The sequence below is a fragment of the Sinocyclocheilus grahami genome, unplaced genomic scaffold (genome assembly GCF_001515645.1).
Source record: "Sinocyclocheilus grahami isolate Dianchi unplaced genomic scaffold, SAMN03320097.WGS_v1.1 scaffold309.1, whole genome shotgun sequence".
Lineage (NCBI taxonomy): Eukaryota > Metazoa > Chordata > Actinopteri > Cypriniformes > Cyprinidae > Sinocyclocheilus > Sinocyclocheilus grahami.
In genome coordinates, this window is record NW_015505488.1 from 256,874 (window position 1) to 275,313 (window position 18,440).

The 18,440-nt window shown below is 44.5% G+C and overlaps 1 protein-coding gene across 3 annotated transcripts in view; it reads left to right on the forward strand.

The window, feature by feature from the left end:
- Positions 1 to 18,440, forward strand: part of LOC107601643 (kelch domain-containing protein 3-like) — a 33,111-nt gene that overhangs the window by 6,637 nt on the left and 8,034 nt on the right. For all 3 annotated transcript variants that reach the window (XM_016293898.1, XM_016293899.1, XM_016293897.1), the window contains exons 4-10: positions 319 to 434; positions 507 to 578; positions 2,475 to 2,688; positions 2,898 to 2,984; positions 3,281 to 3,389; positions 13,966 to 14,039; positions 17,022 to 17,100. In XM_016293898.1, coding sequence (XP_016149384.1) covers positions 319 to 434; positions 507 to 578; positions 2,475 to 2,688; positions 2,898 to 2,984; positions 3,281 to 3,389; positions 13,966 to 14,039; positions 17,022 to 17,100 — 751 coding nt within the window. The remainder of the gene's footprint in view (positions 1 to 318; positions 435 to 506; positions 579 to 2,474; positions 2,689 to 2,897; positions 2,985 to 3,280; positions 3,390 to 13,965; positions 14,040 to 17,021; positions 17,101 to 18,440) is intronic.

Genomic DNA, 18,440 nt, shown 5'->3' on the forward strand with positions numbered 1-18,440 from the left:
TGTGTGCGTGTGTGGGTGTGTGTGTGTGTCTGTCTGTCTGTCTGTCTGTCTGCGTGTGTGTGTCTGTGTCTGTCTGGCTGTGTGTGTGCGTCTGTGTGTCTGCGTCTGTGTGTGTGCGTCTGTGTGTGTGTCTGTCTGTGTGTCTGTGTCTGTGTGTGTGTGTCTGTGTGCGTCTGTCTGTGTGTCTGCGTCTGTGTGTGCGTCTGTGTCTGTGTGTGTGTGTCTGTGTGTGTCTGTCTGTGTGTCTGTGTCTGTGTGTGTGTGTGTGTGCGCGTCTGTGTGTCTGTGTTGAGTGTGTGTCTGTGTGTGTCTCCTCAGCTCAGCACCGCTGGTTCACTCCCAAGATCTCCGGGACGGTCCCAGGGGCCAGAGACGGACACTCAGCCTGTGTTCTGGGAAAGGCCATGTACATCTTCGGCGGATACGAGCAGCTGGTGCGTAACTTAGGTGATGGAGTGATTATAATCAGCTAATGAGCGCGTGACGAAGCGTGTTTGTGTTCTCAGGCCGACTGCTTCTCCAATGAGATTCACAAGCTGGACACCAGCAGCATGTGCTGGTCAATAGTGAGCGTTCGGGTGAGTCACACACTCTTATCAACGATATTCATCTGTCTACTGCTTCCGGAGACTCTGTGCTTCTTATTCGTTTAGATCTATCTGCTGCATTTGATACTATCGACCTCCGCACTCTATTATCTAGACTAGAGTCCCGTTCTGAGCTGGTTTCAGTCATACCTGACCGACAGAAAGTTTCTAGTGAAGCTGGGTAGTTTTAGGCTCTATCTTCCCTCTCTTCTCTCTCTGCATGTTACCTCTGGGCTCTATTCTAAGGAAACATGGTGTATCTTTTCATTTTTATGTGGATGATACTCAAATCTATTTACCAATCAAAAGAAACAGTCCCACTGTGATTTCAGCTCTTGTGCTATGCTTAGAGGAGGTCAAATCATGGCTAGCCCATAATGTCCTCTTCCTAAATGAAGACAAGACCGAGGTAATTGTTCCCAAATGAGAGTTCTCAGTGTATAGACCCTGATTTGGAGAGTTTATCTGCCTTTAGTTCCTGTTGATCAGCCTTTAAAATGTGACAAACACGTCTCCGTAGTAATCGTAATCCCTTGTATGTTGAATTGAGTTTAAAACTTTGTTTCGGTCCTCCTGCGATATGGTCATTCTTAACTATGTTGTTCTTAATTCTGCTGTCTGGCCTGTTCTTATGTATGTTATATTCTGCTCTAATCGTGCTCCTCTGGTAAGCACTTTGGCCAGCCTAGTGGCTGTGGTAAAGCTGCTATATAAATAAAATGAACTCAAACTACTAAATAGTAGGCGAAAAACAGTATGTGAACAGAGTAGTGTCTGAATTCACAGCATTAGCTGAAAGTCCCCGGATGATCTGCTGTTTCCAGCATGATTCGATGGACACTTGACTAAAAAAAAATCTTAAAATCTTATTTCAATCTTATTTCAATTTCATTTACTTCCATATACATGCTTGAATGAAGAGACGTATAACCTTCACCGCTGACCATCATTACTTCCAGTTTTAGCTCAGATGAGGAATATTAGATGGTTGTATAATGCAAGGATCTGATGCTCAACAGCGTGATCGGTGTAGTCAGCTCAGGGCTTTTCAACCTGTGGGGCGAGTGAAATTAGACAAACATGTCCTAAAAGGTTGAAAACCCCTGAGTCAGCTGACTAGGTTTGAGACACAGCCGCTGTCACTAGATGGCGCCGTGGAGCTTCATCAGACCTTGATCTGTGTCTAATAGAGAAAGATGTGATTGAATGTGAACAGAGTTTCTCACGCACAGACAGAGATGTGATTGTGTGATCGTCCGTTTGATGATGCTAAAATGAGTGTGTGAGAGTGTTTGTGTGTGTGTGTGTGTGCGTGAGTGAGTGTGTAAACTTCTAAATAGTAGGCGAAAAACAGTATGTGAACAGAGTAGTGTCTGAATTCACAGCATTAGCTGAAAGTCCCCGGATGATCTGCTGTTTCCAGCATGATTCGATGGACACTTGACTAAAAAAAAATCTTAAAATCTTATTTCAATCTTATTTCAATTTCATTTACTTCCATATACATGCTTGAATGAAGATGAGTGAAGATTGAGTGAAATTAGACAAACATGTCCTAAAAGGTTGAAAACCCCTGAGTCAGCTGACTAGGTTTGAGACACAGCCGCTGTCACTAGATGGCGCCGTGGAGCTTCATCAGACCTTGATCTGTGTATAATAGAGAAAGATGTGATTGAATGTGAACAGAGTTTCTCACGCACAGACAGAGATGTGATTGTGTGATCGTCCGTTTGATGATGCTAAAATGAGTGTGTGAGAGTGTTTGTGTGTGTGTGTGTGTGTGTGTGTGCGTGCGTGAGTGAGTGAGAGTGTGTGTGTGTGTGTGTGTGTGTGTGTTCACTGCCACATCATTGTCTGTGTCTGAGGCGTGTGGTGTTGGTCTCTCAGGGCACTCCGGCTCGATGGAGGGACTTCCACTCTGCTACTATCATCGGCACCAAGATGTTTGTGTTTGGAGGAAGAGCGGATCGATTCGGCCCCTTCCACTCCAACAACGAGATCTACTGCAAGAAAATCAAGATCTTCGACACGGAGACAAACTGCTGGCTAAACACAGCGTCTGCACAGCTGCTGCCCGAGGGACGCAGGAGCCATTCTGCCTGTGAGCAAACACTCACTCTCTCCCACTCACTCACTCACTCACTCTCTCACTCACTCTCTCACATCACACACGCACAGTCACACTCGCACACACGCTCACACACACGCACACACTCACACTCTCTCTCTCACACACACACACGCTGGGATGAGCTGAAACTGCATGGTTTTGGTTGTTAATCTCAGTTTTTCTTTATTTTTCTCTGAAAGTTGCTTACAATGGAGAATTGTACATATTCGGTGGTTATAATGCTCGTCTGGATCGACACTTCAACGACCTCTGGAAGTTCAATCCAGGTGATTCTTCTCATTCTGAGCGGCTCATTAAACATACGTTTGTCCAGCTCGGTTTAGTTAGTAATATTTATGTCATTTAAGACAATTGTATTACAATAATTAAAAAAATTAGGGGTGCAATGAAATACAGTTATAGTCAGAAAAATTGCTGTAGGTTTTTAAATGTCTGCTTCAAACTGTATTTAATAATTATCTATTTATTTACAGGGCTAATTCTTGTTTGATTTTGTTTCCGTATTGAAGTTTTATCCAGAGTGGACTCAGTGTTTCACGCTGGTCTGTATTCATGTGTTCAGAGGCGTTCTCCTGGAAGAAGCTGGAGCCGAAGGGCAAAGGCCCGTGTCCCAGACGGAGACAGTGCTGCTGCATGCTGGGAGATCGCATCGTCCTCTTCGGAGGAACCAGGTGAGCTCCACACACCACAGCATTCCACTACAGCACATCGATTCCAATGGAAAGAGGTGTAAAAAGGAATTGAAATTCATTTTAAACTAGAAAAACAAACTCGAGTCAAACTTTGAAGGAGTTTAAAAAGCCTTGATGTTTGAAGGTTTGTAGGCCAGATAGATAAATGTTTAAAACTCTACCTATGCAAGTTTGTATTCAAGTTCAACTTCTTGTGTGTCGTGGCCAGTTCAGACTCGCACTCATGAACTGAAAGGCAGGGGGTTGTTTTCTTGTGGCTTCTGTGTGGGGTTTTTATCGTGTGGATGCAGAAATCTGTGCCGGATCACACAGTTCTGAGTGTTTGTCATGTGATGATCAGGAACGTGGTACACGCGTGTGGTCACGTGTTAACAGAAGCAGTCGTCTGCAGACGGTGCTGCGGCTCAGCGGTCAGACTCAAACCCCCGGAGTCCTGAAGCGCTCCCTGAACGAGCTTTATATTGAGGAAGCAGCGGGCTCCCTTCGGTCCCAGACGCTAGCGGTGTAATGAGCTGGCTAACGCTGCTTTATCAGACGCGCTCTTATCCTGGGTCCTGCGGTGAAGCTCAGGCCGTCCTCAGCCGCAGTCGAGCTGATTATCCCTCAGTCTGCTCCACAGCGGCACAGAGATAAACGCACGGCATTGTGGGACAGTGACTCTCTCAGCTGAATGAGGAGGCGTCCGAGTGCATGTCAAATGTATTTATATAGTGCCTTTCACAACACAGCAACAAAGCAGAAAACATGTTCATGTTCACGGTTATAATATCTTAATATCTTCATGCCTTATAGTCGCATTTATCAGATTAGAGCTGGACGAGAATATAGTTGCATTTGCTACATATCAGTTTACACACTGTACTGTATGTATGCAGATTACAGATTACTTGCATATGCAACTTTAAATAACGAGCTGAGTGATAATATAGTTAGACTTTACAACAGAATTGCAGCAGAGAAGGGTTTAAATCACTAGTCCGTTCACTGGTGTTTGCACCGTTATTTAACTCTGGAGATGGCCGGTCGTTGCTGGTTTGGTCATGATAGAAATGATCTGAGTCTTTAATAATCAGCAGAGCTAAACACTCCCATCAGCGCTTTCATGGGATGGGATCCGTGTTCAGTAAATCTGGTGCTTAGTCTCTTATGTGTTTGAAGTGAAGAACAGATGTTGATGGATGGTGGAGCGGCAGAAAGCCGGAGTTTGTTTGTGTGTCTGCTCTTAAACTCTTGAAGTGCTCAGTTAAGCAGGATTATCTGCCGTACGGAGACTAATGTTTGAGAGGAGAGTGCAACACTTCTCCTCATTTATTTGGTTTTCCCTGTGGGATCAGAGCAGGATTTCCTCCAGGAGTCATGACTTCCTGTGCCACTAACACGTTATTCTTCACTTTACTTATGTGTCATGATCAGTAGTTTCTGTCCATCTGATTTTATGTGCATTTTGGGATATTGCATAAAAATCGCTGCATAGAAATGGCAAGATGCAGATAAAATTGTAAAGCTGGCATAAAAAGTCTTAATTCACCTTTCCTCAAAATAAGGCCTTAAAAGCTCTTAAATCAGAGCAGAAATCTTACATTCATAAAGCCGTGGCATTAAATGAATCTCTTCCTCAGTGTTTCTGTCTTGTTTTCCAGTACAGTACATCCTGAAATCAAGATACATTTACTGGAGATACAAAATGAAGAAATTAAGTCTTGTTTTCTGAGAAACTGATGATTAAAATATGAACAAATATCTGCCAAGGAGGAATGTAAACTCATTTTCTCTTTGAATTAAGTTGATTTTCTGAGTCCATTGGCAGATATTTGCTCTTGGTTTGATCACAAACTTAATTTTGATCAATTTCTCAGAAAACAAGACTTCATATCGATTTTTGCATTTTGCATCTTGATTTAAGGATAAACTGTTGTTTGCTGAATCTTTAGAAGAGTTCGTCCCTGTGTGGGGTCAGTGACCGCTGACCTCTGACCTCAGAGCAGATTCATTCATTCACGCCTCTCATTCGTTAGCCGCTGGCGTTTCATGTAGCTGACCACGAAATCACAGGAATTGAGCGTGTGGCACCGTTTGGATGCAGATGAATCACACGCGATCATGTGGGAGGAGGAAGATGAACGATGTCTTCATCAGGCCTGTTTTTAAAACTAAGAGCTGCTGTGTGCAAGTGTGTGTGTGTGTGTGTGTGTGTGTGTGTGTGTGTGTGTGTGTGTTAGAGTGTCGGGTTGCGTCAGGTGAGATGGGGGTTCTCCTGCAGCTCATAAATCAGAGCAGTGGCTGAATTTCACGCCTCTCTTTGGCCCAGCAGGCCTGTTTATTCTGCCGTAAGTGGCCACTAACACACACACACACACAAACACACTTAACACACACACACACACACTTAACACACACACACACAAACACACTTAACACACACAAACACACTTAACACACACACACACACACACAGCTTTCACTACCAACACTACATTGTAATGTGATGAACATAAATCTCTCCCAAAATACACATCACACACACATCTGATCACTGCACACGCTAACACTCTTCTTATGAAGAATCGTGACACACGTTTGACTGACTTCAAGCTGAAAGGCTTCAGAGGGCAGGTGGATTCTGGGTATTTGTGGCGTCTCATGTACATTCACAACAAACAAACAAAAAACAACCTGTTTTAGTCCAGTGTTTGGACACATTTGACTGAACTGATATAGAAATGATCTTTAAACCTCAAAGCTTCTGCTGATGACTGAAGTTCAGGTAAATATCAGTTGTGCTCATGCATTTAGAACAACAGACTGTTCATTATTAGTTTTTTGTTGTATTGGACGGTGAAGGAGAACTGTGATGAGGTGTCTGATCACGTGTTCCTTCACTCATCTGCTGTGTGAGTTTGTGATCCGATGATCTTTTCTCTCATGTTGACACACACAGTCTGAGTGAAGATGAAGTTTGTGTCTCCTGCAGCGCGAGAACGAGCGCCGACGCCTGACGATGAGCATCGCACGTTTGCATAACGATGATTGCAGCGCGGCTTTCCCAGACACCTCCGGGCCTCTGAACACAGCCGGAGCGCTGGGAACTTTATTGTGCTTCACTAAAGCCCTAAATTTACGCTCAACAAATTCCTTGTTTAAGTAAATATCATAAAGGCAGCAGGAATATCAGCGGAGGCGTCTGCTCAGCATCAGCACGCTATAAATCTGACGGCCGTTTCCTGCGACTGAAGAAAACACAAGCGAGGTGTCTGCCGTCTGATTCATGATGCGCGCGGGGAGCGTTCGTCTCGTCCCTCAGATAAATACCTGTAACGTGTGTGACCTCGCCGTCACTTTAGAGGTCAGCCTTTGTGTTAATCATTGACATGCAAACAGTGTGTGTGGAAATCAGACTCAAACAAGAAGCAGAACCAGCGACACGTGCACACACACATACACACACACTCTCTCACACACACACACACACTCAATCACTCACTCCCACTCTCTCTCTCTCGCTCTCTCTCTCTCGCTCTCTCTCTCGCTCTCTCTCTCTCGCTCTCTCTCTCGCTCTCTCTCTCTCGCTCTCTCTCTCGCTCTCTCTCTCTCGCTCTCTCTCTCGCTCTCTCTCTCTCGCTCTCTCTCTCGCTCTCTCTCTCTCGCTCTCTCTCTCGCTCTCTCTCTCTCGCTCTCTCTCTCGCTCTCTCTCTCTCGCTCTCTCTCTCGCTCTCTCTCTCTCGCTCTCTCTCTCGCTCTCTCTCTCTCGCTCTCTCTCTCGCTCTCTCTCTCTCGCTCTCTCTCTCGCTCTCTCTCTCTCGCTCTCTCTCTCGCTCTCTCTCTCTCGCTCTCTCTCTCGCTCTCTCTCTCTCGCTCTCTCTCTCGCTCTCTCTCTCTCGCTCTCTCTCTCGCTCTCTCTCTCTCGCTCTCTCTCTCGCTCTCTCTCTCTCTCTCACTCACACACACTCTCTCTCACACACACTCACTCACTCACTCACACTCTCTCTCTCTCGCTCTCTCTCTCTCTCGCTCTCTCACTCACACACTCTCACTCACTCACTCACTCACTCACTCTCTCACTCACTCACTCACACACACACACACACTCTCACACTCACTCACTCACTCTCTCTCTCTCACACACACACTCTCACACTCACTCACTCACTCACTCTCTCTCTCTCACACACACACTCTCACACTCACTCACTCACTCACTCTCTCTCTCTCACACACACACTCTCACACTCACTCACTCACTCACTCTCTCTCTCTCACACACACACTCTCACACTCACTCACTCACTCACTCTCTCTCTCTCACACACACACTCTCACACTCACTCACTCACTCACTCTCTCTCTCTCACACACACACTCTCACACTCACTCACTCACTCACTCTCTCTCTCTCACACACACACTCTCACACTCACTCACTCACTCACTCTCTCTCTCTCACACACACACTCTCACACTCACTCACTCACTCACTCTCTCTCTCTCACACACACACTCTCACACTCACTCACTCACTCACTCTCTCTCTCTCACACACACACTCTCACACTCACTCACTCACTCACTCTCACACCCACACACACACACACACACACTCTCACACACACACTCACACACTCGTTCTGATCCTGATTGAGACACGCTGGCCAGTTTCTTCTGGGAGCTTTTATCAATAGATTCTGATATCCGAATAATCAAATTTAACCAAAGGTTGGACCTAGAAATACAAGTATTTTAAATGTCATGAACATGTAGTTCCTTCATCATCAGTGTAAATGTAAGCTGTATGTGTGAATGGCTGCTGTGTGTGATAATGCGGTGAGGTCAGCTGATGTCGATCTCGTGCCGCTTTGGCCTCGTCTGTGCGCCGCTAGTCCAGAGACTGTGGACGGGCGCCGGATGTAAACAGGAGCGTGACAGATTGGCATGCTGGGATAGCGCGTGGGACGACAGCTTGTATCGGTGATGAGCCGCCTCTGTTCTGTTGCTTTGTTTTGGTTGGCTGAGTGTGTTTGAGGATTTATTTGAGCGTTGCTTTAATATCCAGTCATGATGTCACTTCCTCTGTGTGATGGTTTAAGCTGCATCAGATGCGGATCGGCTCTTCATGCTCGCGTCTGTCTCTCATGTGTTCTTCTGTAACGCTGTGAGTGTGTGGCGTGTGAGAGGAGAGTCTTGAGGTTATTGCTCCGTAAGAAATCACTTCCTCTGACGTCACACTTCAGATATCTCTCCGTGTGATTGGTCACTCAGAGCTCTGGTCAATGATAGTTGTGACGTCATCAACAGGAAGTAAGTCCCTCAGCAAAAATGCAAGTATGAATCAAATCCTTGATTTATCTTTTCATTCAGAAGTGATTTTTTTTTTGTATCAGAATCATGATTGAGTTTCCCATCAGCCTTCTGAATCTCTGAACGACTTGCTGTCCTATTCCAGTGTGTGTGTGCGTGAGAGTGTGTGCGTGTGTGTGTGTGTGTGTGTGTGTGTCACAGCTCTACACACACACACACTCGTTTGACACTAATATTAGTTTAAGTCGTTTAAAGCAATGAACGTTATTGTACAAACTGGTCACTAGTTTCGCCAAACAGAAATAAGTTGTGTGTTTGTGTGTGTGTGTGTGTGTGAGTGTGAGCATTTTTGTGACATATGAGGACACAAATTTGTATAATAACATGGGTATGACAGGTATTACAAGGAGAAGGTGATTTATGAGGACATTAACCCATGTCCCCATTTTTCAAAACGCTTAAAAAATCATAAGGAATGAGTTTTTTTGAGAAAGTAAAAATGCAGAAAGTCTCCTGTGAGGGGTAGGTTTAGGGGTAGGGTTGGTGTAGGGCAATAGAATATACGGTCTGTACAGTATAAAAACCATTACGCCTATGGAGAGTCCCCACAATTCCCCAAAACAAACCTGTGTGTGTGTGTGTGTGTGTTTCTGTGTGAGTGTGTTTCTGTGTGAGTGTGTTTCTGTGTTTGTGTGTGTTTCTGTGTTTGTGTGTGTTTGTGTGTGTGTGTGTGTGTTAGGGCTGCAAGATAAATCGCATGCGATATTTAGCGCGCATCTTGTCAGAAAGCCGGTTCTGTAATCAGCGTTAAATCTCCATCACCTTCAGGCTTTCACATTGAGCAGCATTAACTACACAGAGCCATTGTTCACTGACGAGCTGCACAAAACCACGTTCATATTCGCGCAATTTTTTTGCGCAGCTCGTCAGAAAGCCGGTTCTTTAATCAGCGGTAAATCTCCATCACCTTCAGGCTTTCACATTGAGCAGCATTAACTACACAGAGCCATTGTTCACTGACGAGCTGCACAAAACCACGTTCATATTCGCGCAATTTTTTTGCGCAGCTCGTCAGTCAACAACGGCTCTGTGTAGTTAATGCTGCTCAATGTGAAAGTGTGTGTGTGTGTGTGTGTGTGTGTTTGTTTCTGTGTGAGTGTGTGTGTTTCTGTGTGAGTGTGTGTGTGTGTGTGTGTGTGAGTGAGTGAGTGTGTGTGTGTGTGTGTGCCTCCTGCAGTGTGTGTGAGTGAGTGAGTGAGTGTGTGTGTGTGTGTGTGCCTCCTGCAGTGTGTGTGAGTGAGTGAGTGAGTGTGTGTGTGTGTGTGTGCCTCCTGCAGTGTGTGTGAGTGAGTGAGTGAGTGTGTGTGTGTGTGTGTGCCTCCTGCAGTGTGTGTGAGTGAGTGAGTGAGTGTGTGTGTGTGTGTGTGCCTCCTGCAGTGTGTGTGAGTGAGTGAGTGAGTGTGTGTGTGTGTGTGTGCCTCCTGCAGTGTGTGTGAGTGAGTGAGTGAGTGTGTGTGTGTGTGTGTGCCTCCTGCAGTGTGTGTGAGTGAGTGAGTGAGTGTGTGTGTGTGTGTGTGCCTCCTGCAGTGTGTGTGAGTGAGTGAGTGAGTGTGTGTGTGTGTGTGTGCCTCCTGCAGTGTGTGTGAGTGAGTGAGTGAGTGTGTGTGTGTGTGTGTGCCTCCTGCAGTGTGTGTGAGTGAGTGAGTGAGTGTGTGTGTGTGTGTGTGTGTGTGTGAGTGAGTGTGTGTGTGTGCCTCCTGCAGTGTGTGTGTGAGTGTGTGTGTGTGTGTGTGCCTCCTGCAGTGTGTGTTTGTAGACGGCTCTAGTCAGTCGTACAGAGTTTCAGCTTAAATCGTCGCTGGCTAGACGAAACGCACTTAAGATGATCTGCAGACGCTCTCACGCCTCTCAGCATCATGTGACGGATCCATTGATTCTGAGCCGCACGTCACATTCAGATCGTCTTCATTGCTCCCCTGTGAGTCTCTGTGAATGTAAAGTGTGTTTTGTGTTGATGAAATGCCAGTATTGTGATTCTCCATGATGATTGTGTGACACTGATGTTCAGCTGTCCAGCGGTCGGCCGCATCACACTGCCCTTAATCCAGATCTCACTCCTGTTCTGAGTGTTTAATGCTGCTTCAGGAATGAAACTCGAGTCACATTTATTTCTATAGCACTTTGTATAATACAGATTGTTTCAAAGCAGCTCACTAATAAACAGGAAAATATCAATCAGTGAAGCAAACTTCATGAAATATGATACAAATTCAATTCAGCTGTAATGCAGCCATAAAGTTTTGTTCTCATCCGATGGTGTCAGTGCAGTCATATCAGTAACATTACTGAATATTAAGCGTCTTTTAAACCCGACTAAGCAAACCAAAGGTGACGGTGGAAAGGAACCCAAACTCCATCATGTGTCAGAAATGGAGAAAAAACCTTGAGAGAAACCAGGCAATGAACAGCCTGCTTCTGAAAGTGTATATAATGACAGTGAACTAACAGAACTGAACAGCTAGTTCGTGCGGTGCAGAGCCGCTCTCTACTAGTCTCAGATAAACGTCTGTGTTCTTCATGTTCACTAGATTTGTAGATGTCAGAATATTTTCTGCCAGATCTGGGTTAGTTGAGAGCGTAACCCAGTCCATCCATCCAAAACTCACTTTCTGCGTTTCATACAAAAGTCAGTCGCCTCCGAGGCCCCAAACATCCGTTGTTTTCCCAGTTCCCTTGTTTACAGCCGAGAGATAAGGGCATTTCTCCGATAATTTGTGCTGATTCTTGTTTTCACACGGGTGTGTGTGTGTGTGAAAGAGTGTGTGTGAGTGTGTGTGTGAAAGAGTGTGTGTGTGAAAGAGTGTGTGAAAGAGTGTGTGTGAGTGTGTGTGTGAAAGAGTGTGTGTGTGAAAGAGTGTGTGAAAGAGTGTGTGTGAGTGTGTGTGTGAAAGAGTGTGTGTGTGAAAGAGTGTGTGAAAGAGTGTGTGTGAGTGTGTGTGTGAAAGAGTGTGTGTGAGAGTGTGTGTGAAAGAGTGTGTGAGTGTGTGAATGTGTGTGTGTGTGTGTGTGTGTGTGTGTGAGATCCTGCTGTGAAGGAAGTTTGAAGGTTTCTGTGGAGAAACAGTGTCTCCCTCTCAGTGGGCTCGGATGGCCAAACAAATCAAACGGGGGGCTTTCATTTCTTCATTAGTGACCTTTTAAGAAGGTGACGCTCAGGCTAATGAGGTGATTGTAGCCAGAGAAGCTTTAGAGGATTCCAGTGACATTCCCAGTGGTGTTACGTCCAACAGTGAGTGTGTTTTCATAGGGCAGCGGGGGAGTGTGTGTGTGTGTGTGTGTGTGTGTGCAGGGGGAGGAAGCTCCTCAATGATACTCTGCTGATCATGTAACACAAATGAGCCGTCAAACACCAGGAAACCTCATAAACTCACAAAACACTTTCACACCGTCAGGCGCTCTGGTCACATCGCTGTCTCACCACTGACCCGTCTGTCGGTCTGTCTGTTTCTGTCTGTCTCTCTGAGAGGATTCGGAGCGGATCAGAGCCGCTCGCTGTCTTTATCATCCGGCTGCTGTCAGTCTGTGATCATTCAGTCATTTCTGCTACTGGAAACCAGCAGAACTCAACATACCGAGACTCAGTCTGTCCAGTCACCTTTATTTCTATAGCACTTCATACAATACAGATTAAGTCAAAGCAGCTTCACAGAAATAAACAGGAAAATAACAGAATCAATCAGGTTTGTAGAAATGTAGCATTGCATCAGTGTCTCAGCAATGGATGCTCTGCAGTGAATGGGTGCCGTCAGAATGAGAGTCCAAACAGCTGATAAAAACCTCACAATAATCCACAAGTAATGCACAGCACGCCAGTCCATCAGTTAACATCTGGAGAAGACAAAAGCTGAAACTAATCCAGCATTAAGATGTTTTAAACTAAAATACCATTGAGTCCATAACCCATAATAACTCTTCCTCCAGTGAAAAAGTGTTCTGGTGTGAATCAGGAGAGAAATCTGCACAGATCAAGCAGCGTTTAAACAGCTCTAAACTAATATGTGGCTGGATTGTGATGTGAGAGACAACAGCAGATGCACTTTTTCACTGGAGGAAGAGTTATTATGGATTATGGACTCGGATTAATTATTGATTTTGTGTTTGATGTCATTGTATGAATGAAGTGCACATTGGTTTCTGCCGGAGTTTCTCCAGTGAGGCTCAGCGTTAACGAAGCACAGTGAAATCTGTGAATGTGTCGTGCTGAGATGAGTCCTCTGCTCTTCTGTGATGCTCTGGTGTCTCTTTGAGTCTGTGGTTTGTGTTTGTTGTGTTCTCAGGGTTCATAGGGCACGTTTCATTAACTCTGAGCAGTGCGCCGCAGATGAAGGTAAATAAATAGGAGCGTGCGTACGTTAATGTAACGGCCGGCGGGTCTGATAAAGGTCTCTGTGTAATCCGGGCTGCTGACCTCCCGGTGGGTCGGGGGTGTAATGAGCTCCACAGCTGGCCTCCCGAGACCCAAACCACTCTGGTTCCCTTTAAACCAGCGGCCTGTTTGTTTAAGCAAGATCAGGAACGTAAAATCCCAACGACGTCCTGCACTCAGATACCGGAGGATGACGGAGCTGCGGTTCGGGACGGGTCTCCAGATGATGATGATGATGAAGGTGGTGTTCAGTGCAGGTGTGTCAGCAGGAAGCAGATGTTTGTGTGAGATATTCCAGCGTTTCCTGCAGGTCCTGTGTGTGTTTGTGCCTGATAAGGTGTGTGTGTGCTTTACAGCTTCCTCTTTTAGCAATATTGTAACATGAGACGAAGAGAGCGGCCGTGTTGAAGATCTGAGCGGGAAACTGAAAGATTGTGCGTTTAAACCCGACTAGTGTTGACTGGTGAACCGTCAGCAGGAGATATGACTTTATACAATAGAGATTGTTTCAATGCAGCTTTACAGTAATAGAATCATTGATGCAAAATGAATCCAAAATTCTGCTGTGAAGCAGCGGTGGCAAGACAATATTATCATTATTCTGCTCCAGTCAATTCAGTTCAATAACTGTGTAAAGTGCATTCATTAAGAAACCAGTTCAGCTCTACTGAAGACAGAGTGGAATAAGTTTGTGTTTCCAGACTTTTGCTCCTGTTCTGATTTCTAATAAATAAAATTGAGAATTTCTAGAAATAAAGTCATGCAATCAGAGCATTTTCGTGGCGTTTGATGAGGAAGCATTATGGGATTGTTGTACTGAGTTTTCTTGTGTTTCAGTCCGTGTCCGGAGCAGGGGATGGGCGACGAGTTCAACCTCATGGACCATTCGGACCTGTACCTCCTGGACTACAGTGAGTCTGACCGTCTCTCAGTGTGATCTCAGTGCCTCGTTATCATAATGAATGCTTGTAGTCATTAGCTGAAGTGTTAGTGTTCTCGTCGTGTCAGGTGCTGCATTAAAAGGGTTTCATGTGTGTGCCGTGGATTAACCCTTACGTTACAGGAGCTAAAATAAGAGCAGCATGACGTGATTCAAATTCCAAAAGGAATTTGGGGGCCTTTATTTTCCAAATAGTTTTTTTTTTTTGGTTAAATTAAATTAAATTAATTTAAAAAAATGTTGGATTAATCGAAATTCTGAAAATTACATACAATTTACAAAAATTACATATTTAGGGTCCCATGAAATAGGTTATTTTTCCTAAATTCAAATTCTCCATCCTTCTCTCCACTCTCTGAGGCAGAAGTCTCTAAACTCATCCTTTCTAATCATTCTACTACTTGTCCGCTTGATCCTATTTCATCTCATCTCCTTCAAGCCATTTCTCCTGCCGTTGTACCTGCACTCACTCACATCAACACATCCCTTCACACTGGTGTTTTCCCCTCAACATTTAGACAGGCTCGTATAACCCCACTTCTTAAGAAACCCACTCTTAAGCCATCTCTTTTAGAGAACTACAGACCGGTTTCCCTTCTTCCTTTCATTGCAAGAACACTTAAACAAGCTGTGTTCAACCAAGTCTCAGCCTTTCTCACACAGAACAACCTCCTGGACAGCAACCAATCTGGCTTCAGAAGTGGACATTCGACCGAGACGGTTAGGCTAATGAGTCAATGATAAACAGCTGGCAGTAATGAACTAAATAATGAGTGCAAAGGGTTATGGGAAACGCAGTTCAGAACACACAAACAATGATATAAAAAGAGTGCCCTCTGGTGGCTAAGCTGGACACTCCAACAACTGGCTGTGACAAAAAATGCATAGGAAATGTTATTCAAAAGTGTCTTTCCTTTTTCTCTCTAGAGTTATTCTCACATTACTGGGTAAGTGAAACTCTCATTCCATCCTGATGATCCGACGATAGCTGCTCGCATCTCAGCTTGTCTAACAGACATTTCTTGCTGGATGAAGGACCATCACCTTCAACTCAACCTGGTTAAGACAGAACTGCTTGTGGTTTCAACAAACCCATCACTTTATCAAAATTTCACCATCCAGTTAGGCTCATCAACCATAACTCCTTCAAAAACAGCCAGAAACCTTGGAGTTATGATTGATGATCAGCTGAATTTCTCAGACCACATTGCTAAAACTGTCCATCCCTGCAGATTTGCTTTATACAGCATTAGGAAGATCAGGCCCTTTCTTTCAGAACATGCTTCACAACTCCTTGTTCAAGCTCTTGTTCTGTCCAGGCTGGACTATTGCAATGCTCTCTTGGCAGGTCTTCCAGCCACTTCTATCAAACCTCTACAATTAATCCAGAACGCGGCAGCAAGATTAATCTTTAATGAGCCGAAAAGAATGCACGTCACACCTCTGTTCATCAGTTTGCACTGGCTACCAGTAGCTGCTCGCATTAAATTTAAGGCATTAATGTTTGCCTACAAAACCACCACTGGCTCTGCACCCCTTTACCTAAATTCATTACTTCAGAGTTATGTGCCTCTAGAAGCTAGTGTTCTGCAAGTGAACGACGCATTATTGTTCATCCCAAAAGACTTTTTCATTAACTGTTCCCTCCTGGTGGAATGACCTGCCCAACTCAATCCCAGCAGCTGAGTCCTTAGCCATCTTCAAGAAACGGCTAAAAACACATCCGTTCCATCTTTACTTGACCCTCTAACTCTAGCACTCTATTCTAATTTTATTCTTTAAAAAAAAAAAACCTTTTAGACTTGCACTCTATTCATTTGCTGCTTGTTTTCTTAAAAAAAAAAAAAACTTGCTTTCTAATCTTTTTGTATTCTATCTGTTTTCCTTTTATTTATTATACAATTAACAAAAGCAAAAAGACCTCTAACACTAGCTTGCTCTATTCTTTTTATATTCTATCCGTTTTCTTTTTATTTATTATATAATTTAAAAAACCCTTGCTGCGTGTGCTGCGTTAAGCTAACAGACTTGTTATAGCACTTGTATATCATTGTTCTTTTGTTGAGTTTGATTGCTCCTGTTGTCCTCATTTGTAAGTCGCTTTGGATAAAAGCGTCTGCTAAATAACTAAATGTAAATGTAAATTCGGTGTCTTCCGTTTAAATTTTTCTGGATTTCAATTTAATGCTATTGAATTGAATTTAATGTTTTTATTAAATGTAATTGATTAATAATCAAGAGGCATGTCTACTCAATTGAAACTTTAACAACTTAATATTTTATGTATTGTTTTACATTAATTTGCACATTTACACAGCAGTGCTTTAATATTCACACACACTCGTCCGTATCGCCGTTTGATCGCGTGCACAGCCCTACTCTTCATTTATTCTTCCAGCATATTTTTCTGACTGGATTCAGTAGGGCTCTAGCGTTGAGGTCGGTCAGTCATACGGGTGAGTACGCAGAACCCTGTCTCTCGCTCTCTCTCTCTCTCTCTCTTTCTCTCTCTCTCTCTCTCTCTCTCTCTCTCTCTCTCTCTCTCTCTCTCCCTCTCTTTCTCTGTGTCTCTCTCTCTCTCTCTCTCTCCCTCTCTCTCTGTGTCTCTCTCTCCCTCTCTCTCTCTGAGGCAGACGGACTCGGCGAGGTGCATCCGGCACCAAATAAAGGCGCTTCCTTTGGCAGCGCATCCAGAGCAGCTCCACAGGAGCAGGTGAAAAATAGAGCAGGGAAGCGCTTCAGACGCTCGGGTCTGGCATCACCTTCTGCTCCTGCGGCCGTCAGGACTCACGTGACCATCAGCGGAAGCCCATATTAGGCTGTCCGCTCGCAGACCGCTGACCGACTAAAACATTCATTCTGATAAACAGCTCTAGATTATTATCTGTAGGTAGAAGTATGGGTCTGGTTAGGCTTGTTAGTGTTACTGAGTTTGTGCTGCTGTGTTTTTTAGGTCCTAATCTGAAGACTTTATGCAAGCTAGCAGTTATTCAGTACAGTCTGGAGCAGTCTGGACTCCCTCATGACATCAGGTGAGAGTCAGAACCTCCACACATGCATACATTCAGCCCTCATATATGAACGCAAGTCACACCAGCTTCAGAAGAACACGCACACACACACACACTAGTGAATGAGTGTGAAACCAGAGACCGCGATAACAATCTGCACCTCAACCCTTGACCCTCATCAGCTCTGGACACTTGTCAGCAGCTCACAGCTTTACTGATCAGGTTACACACACACACACACACACACACACACACTCGTGTTAGAGGGAGAGAGTGAAGCCATGTTAATACTCCACAGGCGTAACAAAGACCAATAATTCAACCAATTAGTGTAACGAATTATCGCTCTCACCAAAGACAAAATACATCACGCAGGTTCAGTCCAAACACCAGCTGTGCTCACACACACACACTCTCTCTCACACACACACACACACACACACACACCATATGCTGATTTACACCAAACATCCTTATTTTTAGTATTTTAATATTCATCAATTTGTATTTTCTGTGCTCCTGTACATGCGTGTGTGTGTGTGTGTGTTTGAGAGAGAGTGTATAAGAGTGTGTGTGTGAGACAGCAGTGAGGTGATGGTGTTTTTATAGCTGTCCATGAATACTTTATTTTAATTTTTTTTAAGGCACAAGCACTCTTCTGTTCTTTATAGTCAGAACTATTAAACCGACAAACCGAGAAACTGACAACGAGCCACAAACAGAAGCTCATTTAAAATGTCAGAAGTCTCAGAGATCTGGACCTTCATGACGTGTCCATCAGTCTAACATCATGCAAGAGTTTGATAATCACACACATGCTCTGCAGGTCAGAATCAAGAACTCGTGATGGTGTGTGTTTTACTGTGAGCGTGTTTGGAGGAGACGCACGGTCTGATGCTGATGGAGAATACAAATGGTGAAGTGGCGTCTTATCTTAATGAGTCTAATGAAGGGCCGGCGCACATCCGGCTTCCTGCAGGGCAGCAGCATCGTGTGTGTGTGTGTGTGTGTGTGTGTGTGTGTGTGTGTGTGTGTGTGTGTGTGTGCGTGCGCGTTTTTGTGACAAATGAGGACATAAATGTGTATAATGACAAAGGTATGACGGGTATTACAAGGAGAAGGTGACTTTTCAGGACATTACCCCATGTCCCCACTTTTCAAAACGCTTATAAATCACACAGAATGGAGTGTATTGAAAATCTGAAATAGCACAAAGTCTCCTGTGAGGGGTAGGTTTAGGGGTAGGGTTGGTGTAGGGCAATAGAATATACGGTCTGTACAGTATAAAAACCATTACGCCTATGGAGAGTCCCCACTTTTCACAAAAACAAACCTGTGTGTGTGTGTGTGTGTGTGTGTGT